This window comes from Ovis canadensis, chromosome 22 (genome assembly GCF_042477335.2).
Source record: "Ovis canadensis isolate MfBH-ARS-UI-01 breed Bighorn chromosome 22, ARS-UI_OviCan_v2, whole genome shotgun sequence".
NCBI classification, from domain to species: Eukaryota; Metazoa; Chordata; class Mammalia; order Artiodactyla; family Bovidae; genus Ovis; species Ovis canadensis.
Window position 1 is genome coordinate 46,821,471 of NC_091266.1, and position 7,005 is coordinate 46,828,475.

At 56.1% G+C, this 7,005-nt stretch overlaps 1 protein-coding gene across 1 annotated transcript; it reads left to right on the forward strand.

Annotated features, from left to right (window-relative positions):
• The first annotated feature begins 405 nt into the window (after positions 1-405).
• ADRA2A (adrenoceptor alpha 2A) lies at positions 406-3,698 on the forward strand. Its single transcript, XM_069568033.1, has one exon. It carries the CDS (start codon positions 844-846, stop codon positions 2,248-2,250), a length of 1,407 nt encoding a protein of 468 aa, XP_069424134.1. The 5' UTR covers positions 406-843; the 3' UTR covers positions 2,251-3,698.
• The last annotated feature ends 3,307 nt before the right edge of the window (positions 3,699-7,005 follow it).

The following is a 7,005-nucleotide window of genomic DNA, read 5'->3' on the forward strand; positions in this document are numbered from 1 at the left end:
CGCGCTCAGCGCCCGAAGCTCGCCGGGCCGACGCCCAGGAGACCTCCTGCCTCGGTCTCGGCTCCTGGAGGGCCGATCGCCCACCCGCCCGGGTCTGCCTGAGGACGGGGGCGCCTTCATGCGGCCCCCACACCCATCATCCCACCGCCACCGCCGCCGCCGCCTCCGAGCTCCACGCGCTGCGCCCCAGCCCCAGCAGGGCACTCAACTTTGGAAGTCCCGCGACGCTCCGAGAGGCGGCAGAGTCCGCACCGTGGCCCCAACCCGGGCCCCGCCGGCCCCGCCGCGTCTGGGGGAAGCGAGAGAGTCGGTGTTCGCTTCGGAGATGTAAGGAGAGAGTCGCAGGACCCCAAGCCAGCATCAGCACCCCTCGGCTGCCTCCTGGGTTGGGGGCGGGCCCCGCACACGGTAAGACCTCTTGCTTTCGCTCAGGCTCAAGAGTCAAAGATATATAAACAGATATATTTAATTTCCTGTTATCTTTCCAAGTCATCAGGCCACCGATGATTTTTGTTCTCTCTTCTTGAAGAATAAATCTCTCTTTCCCCATCGGTTCGACCTACTCTCTCCCGCCGCTTAGAAATAAAACTTGGCTGTATCTAGGAGCTGGGAGCGAGAAGGCGCCGACCCCGAGCGCCTGAAGCGCGCGGACCGGGTGCGGTTCGCGGGAGCCGGGCCCATGGGCCGCTAGCGGTCCCCCAGCTCGGGGCCCGGCCTCCCTGAGGCCCCTTCTCCATGTGAGGTGCGGCGGGGCGAGCGGGGCGCGAGAGGAAGAGGAGCACCCACGGGCACCGGGCCGGAAGGCAGCTGGCAGCAGGCCCAGGCGAGTGGGCACCCGCGTTCATGTTCCGCCAGGAGCAGCCGCTGGCCGAGGGCAGCTTCGCGCCCATGGGCTCCCTGCAGCCGGACGCGGGCAACGCGAGCTGGAACGGGACCGAGGCCCCGGGGGGCGGCGCCCGGGCCACCCCCTACTCCCTGCAGGTGACGCTGACGCTGGTGTGCCTGGCCGGCCTGCTCATGCTGTTCACGGTGTTCGGTAACGTGCTTGTCATCATTGCTGTGTTCACAAGCCGCGCGCTCAAGGCGCCCCAGAATCTCTTCCTGGTGTCTCTGGCTTCGGCGGACATCCTGGTGGCCACGCTTGTCATCCCTTTCTCGCTGGCCAACGAGGTCATGGGCTACTGGTACTTCGGCAAGGCGTGGTGTGAGATCTACCTGGCGCTCGACGTGCTCTTCTGCACGTCTTCCATAGTGCACCTGTGCGCCATCAGCCTGGATCGTTACTGGTCCATCACCCAGGCCATAGAGTACAACCTGAAACGCACGCCACGCCGCATCAAGGCCATCATCGTCACGGTGTGGGTCATCTCGGCCGTCATCTCCTTCCCCCCGCTCATTTCCTTCGAGAAGAAGAGAGGCAGGAGTGGCCAGCCGTCCGCCGAACCGCGCTGTGAGATCAACGACCAGAAGTGGTACGTCATCTCGTCGAGCATCGGCTCCTTCTTCGCGCCCTGCCTGATCATGATCCTGGTCTACGTGCGCATCTACCAGATCGCCAAGCGCCGCACCCGCGTGCCGCCCAGTCGCCGGGGGCCCGATGCCGCCGCCGCTGAGCTGCCAGGGGGCGCCGAGCGCAGGCCCAACGGCTTGGGCCCGGAGCGCGGCGGCGTGGGCCCCGTGGGCGCCGAGGTCGAGTCGCTGCAGGTGCAGCTCAATGGTGCCCCGGGGGAGCCCGCGCCCGCAGGGCGGCCGGACGCCGACGCGCTGGACCTAGAGGAGAGCTCCTCGTCTGAGCACGCTGAGCGGCCCCCGGGGTCCCGCAGGTCGGAGCGCGGGCCCCGGGCCAAGGGCAAGGCCCGGGCGAGCCAGGTGAAGCCCGGGGACAGCCTGCCGCGGCGCGGGCCGGGGGCGACGGGGCCGGGGGCACCCGCGGCGGGGCCCGCGGAGGAGCGCCCTGGCGGGGCCGCCAAGGCGTCGCGCTGGCGCGGACGGCAGAACCGCGAGAAGCGCTTCACCTTCGTGCTGGCGGTGGTCATCGGCGTGTTCGTGGTGTGCTGGTTCCCCTTCTTCTTCACCTACACGCTCACGGCCATCGGCTGCTCCGTGCCGCCCACGCTCTTCAAGTTCTTCTTCTGGTTCGGCTACTGCAACAGCTCGCTGAACCCGGTCATATACACCATCTTCAATCACGACTTCCGCCGCGCCTTCAAGAAGATCCTCTGCCGGGGGGACAGGAAGCGGATAGTGTGAGTGTGGAGTCCGCTCCCGGAGAACAGACTTGCGCTGACTGCAGGCAGCTGGGATCCAGGGGGCGCGTCTACGTGGTCCTGCCAAAACCCGGGTCCAGCCTGTTCCTAGTTTCTTGGCCCCAGGATAGCTCTGCCGCTTCTTGCGGGCATCTGCGCTCTCCTACCTGAGAAAAGAACTGGCTGGGAGGGCCATACCCCTACTCCAACCCCCTCATTATTGCTAGGGCAGCTCCTCACTCAGAGCCATCTTCCTGGGTTCTTGGGCAGCCCCAAATCAGTATTGTTTCCTAAAAATATTTTCACCTCCCCTGGGCCCAGCTGTCACAGTCGTTCAGAGCAAGCACGAGAGCCCAGAGGGGATGGATGGCTCCCAAAGGGTTAACAGATGGGTTGGGGGTGGGGGTTACCCAGCCCTGGCTAATTGCTTTCCCCCTTCCCCAACTCTTATTTTTAAACAAATGCTCAGGGCAGCCCTGCAGGCCCTCCCGTCCCCCCACCCCTTGTAAATATACACTATTTTTGATAGTACTTGGGGGTGGGGTGGGGTCCCAAATGTCTCTTGGCTTTTGATGTTTGAATCCTGGCCACTGGAGGTGCTCTCCAGGCAGACTCATTGTGTCTAGTTCAGGGCGAGCCTCTTTGCAAAGTGAGCCCTTTTCTGGTGTCATTACCCTCTCTGTGTCCTCTTCACCAGCAACTGGTGACTGTCCCTTGGGACTGGACTTGCGATGAGATTTCCTGAGGGGGAAAACATTTCTGTCCATTTCCCCACCCCTGTGCCTAACAGCATAATTGCCTTGTCCTATGTAAATATTACAAAGATGGATCAAGACAGAAGTAAATGAACCTTTCTGCCTTGCAGCAGCCCTGTGTATAAAGCCATTATTCTCGGATGCACCCTTTTTCACTCCAGTACTGCACTTTAAAACCTTCTCTTTCCAGTGTCCCCTTCCTCCCTTCCTCTGGGGCCACTGCTTGAAAAATATGTATGTTTCCATCTTGGATGTATGTGTTACCACTCCCTCCTTCAGAGTGCTGACTGTGGGAAATCTTTTACCTGCTGTTTTTAGACACGGAGAGGTGGAAATTATGTGGAAGAAGCAAACCTGATACAATTTGCCCAAAGTAAACAGTGTGAAGAGACAAATGGGCCTGCCCAACTGTACAGTTCTTGCCCCAAGAGCTCTTAAGTATCAAAGTGTTGTCCATTTTTCCTCCCTGTTTTTCTGGTTGAGATCAAGTCATTGATAAACTCCCAAAGTCAAGGGAGAAGGGCGGAGACCTTGTTTACATCCAAGTTGCCCTATGTTTTAGACAGAGACTCTTTAAGGCCTGCGCTCATATTTCACTAAAGAAAAATTAATGTCAGCACATGTTGCTAATGACAGTGGATTTTTTTTAACAAAAAGTTTACAGATCAAATGTGAAATAAATATGAATTAAATGGTCTGTCTGTTATCTGAGTTTTCAAAAGCATTAAGACTCTGGAAACATCTGAATTTATGTATATTTGAAATTAAAAAAATACTTATGCATTATAAAACACTTTTAAAAGGCCAAGCAGTAACAAAGCTGCCATTTATCATCTGTTTCTTCTTTGCCAGATGCGATGGTGAGTCTGTTATAAGCTCTGTTTCATTTAATTGTCCCCCAAAGCCCATGAAGGTAGGGACTGTTATGATCCCCATTTAACAGGTGAAAAAAACTGAGTCTCAGAGGGCAAGGGATTTATTCAAGGTTAACCACAGTTGGGGGAGTGTACTGCATGCAGGGTGATCAGGTCTTAGGGTCTGTACTCCTCACCCCAGAGTTTTGCCGGAGTTATATCACTAACACTTTGCAGAATGCTCCCAGCAGTGGGGTCTCTACACGAGGTGTGCTGTATCTACAGAGCACTGGATATATTCCGAGTGTGTAGATACACACAAAGTCTGTGCATGCTGCAGTGTCTTTATGCCCTTACATGTGTTATTCCTCAAAATGTATACATCCCCCAAGTGTGGTAGATGCACAAATTATGCCATATACTCCAAAATGTGTACCAGACCTAACAATGTGATAATATACAACATGTGGTACATAGCCCATAGTATGGTATAGGCTTCCCAGGTGATGCCAGTGGTAAATAACCCGCCTGCCAATGCAGGAGATGCCCGAGACAAGGGTTCAGTCCCTGGGTTGGGAAGATCCCCTGGAAGAGGGCATGGCAATCCACTCCAGGATTCTTGCCTGGAGAATCCCGTGGACAGAGGAGCCTGGTGGGCTGCAATCCATAGGGTCACAGAGTCAGACACGACTGAAGCAGCTTAGCATGCATGCATGGTGTATGAAGCAATTGTGGTATAAACCTAAACGGAACCACATATTATTTGATCAGTTGAGTTGTCTCTGGCCAAAGGCTGGGATTCTTCCTGTTGCATTCCTGTAATATTGAGTTCTGTCCCTATGTCTAGGAGGGTTTAAGACCCTTGCCCTGTGGTTATGGTGATGGCACTTTGAAGCTGGAAGGGTCTAGAAATCCAGGAGTTTAACCCCTCATCTTCTTAGAGGAAGTGACCTGCTCAGGGTCCCACAGCTCTGGGTGACCTTCTATTGGAAGCAACTGACCAAGAGTGGAATATTAAGAGTTCTCATGTGTGTATTATAAAAGGCTGTGCTGGTGAAGGAGAGTCACCGTCCCAGGTGCTGGGTTTGAGGGGCAATCCCAAGCCACAGGTCCAAGTCTGGGGGGAGACGGGTTTGTAAGACCAGCCACTTAAAACACGCATGCAGCCCAGCTCTGGATGCCCCAGAAGCAGATCATCAGTTCACCTCCAGGTGTTCCCCCTGGGCAGGACCTGCAATATCTCCCTATTAACTTTTTTGGGGTGGGGGTGTGGTGAGGGTGGGCTTCCTTCATAGCTCAGCTGGTAAAGAATCTGCCTGCAATGCAGGAGACCCCAGTTTGATTCCTGGGTCGGGAAGATCCCCTGGAGAAGGGATAGGCTATCCACTCTAGTATGCTTGGGCTTCCCTGGTGGCTCAAGCGATAAAGAATCCATTTGCAATGCAGGAGACCTGGGTTCGATCCCTGGGTTGGGAAGATCCCCTGGAGGAGAGCATGGCAACCCACTCCAGTATGCTTGCCTGGAGAATCCCCCATGGACAGAGGAGCCTGGCAGGCTACAGTCCACAAGGTCTCAAAGAGTCGGAGATGACTGAGCGACTAAGCACAGCACAGCACAGGGGTCAGGGTAGGTATGCAGGGGTGGGAGGGTGCAGAGCCCTTAGAAGGGATCTGGGCTTTGAGAGGCCTAGGAGGAGGAAGACCATGTTTCTGAGGGGTTTTATTAGAGGTGGGAGGGAGTGTCCTCCAGCATCAGATGCTCTGACTCTGAAGACAGGACAGTGGACAGGCATTTGGCTCCAGTGACCCTTGCCTGGAGCTTCAGAAGCCACAGCCTTAGGCATTAAGGCTGCCTGGTCTGGGGCTGTGCCCTGCTCCCTACCCCCACAGCAGCCTTCTTCTCTCTCCCAGCTTGCTCAAGGCACCCATTGCCCCAAAGGCAAGCAGTGCTGGACGATAGGCTAGCCTGACAGGCCCTCAGACTGGGCTGTGTCCCAGACACAGGGGCAGATACAAACACTGCTCGATGTTACTGCTCTGTCTTCAGGGAAGCGGCCCTGCTCTCTGAGAAAGGGGAAGTGGGGGGGCAGGCCCTCCCTGCCCCACCCCAGCGGCAGAGCAGCCCCAGAGGTGGATGAGGCCTGGGGAAGGGAGGGGAGAGAGGGCTGGAGCCAAGGCTAGGATGCTGGAGGCACCGCTGTTCACTGCAGGGGCCTCAAGCCACAGTCCAATAGGTCTGGGGTGGGGGTGGGGATTTGAGGATCTCAGTCTAAAGGTGAGGAGATAAGCCTGTCAGTCTAGGGCTTCCTGTCTATATCTGATCCTGATTACTTGGGTCTGTTTTTGTGGTGAAGTCTTCTATTTTACATGACTTTGGTTGGGGCACCAAAAGCCACTGGCTTTGGGCTCTGAAGCATGTCTTGCCAGGTTCACTCCCACCCAGTGCCTGGAGTTGGGGGAGGGCAGCCTCCTTTGAGCCTAAGCCCCAAGGGTCTGTCTTTCCTGAAACTCTCAGTTCAATTTCTTCTCTGCTAAAGGGCTGGAGGAGGGTTTTCCCTGGTGTGTGTGTATTTAGTCACTAAGTCTTGTCTGACTCTTTGTGACCTCATGGACTATAGCCTACCAGGCGCCTCTGTCCATGGAATCCTCCGCAGCGAGGATACTGGAGTGGGTTGCCAGTTCTTTCTCCAGGGGATCTTCCCAGACCAGGATTGAACCCGGGTCTCTGGCACTGGCAGCTCCTTCCTTGGTGACTCAGTGGTAAAGAATCCCCTACCAATGCAAGAGACGTGGGTTCAATCCCTGGGTAGGAAGCTCCTCTGGAGGAGGAAATTGCTACCCACTCCAGTATTCTTGCCGCAGAAATCCCATAAACAGAGAAGCTTGGCAGGGTATAGTCCATAGGGTTGCAAAGAATCGGACAACTGAGTGAGCATGTGCACACACACACACCTCTGTGCTGTGAATGTGCGGTGTGGGAGAGATGGCTGTAGCTGGGGGCTCAGGGAGTAAGATGCAGGAGCTCAGAGACGCCAAGACTTAGGCTTAGGGAGGATGGGTGGGAAGGCAACTCTGATTCTAGCAGCTGAGCCCTGTGGAACAGTGCCAGGCCTATATATGCCCCAAGGCCTAAGTCAGTCCCCAGATTTT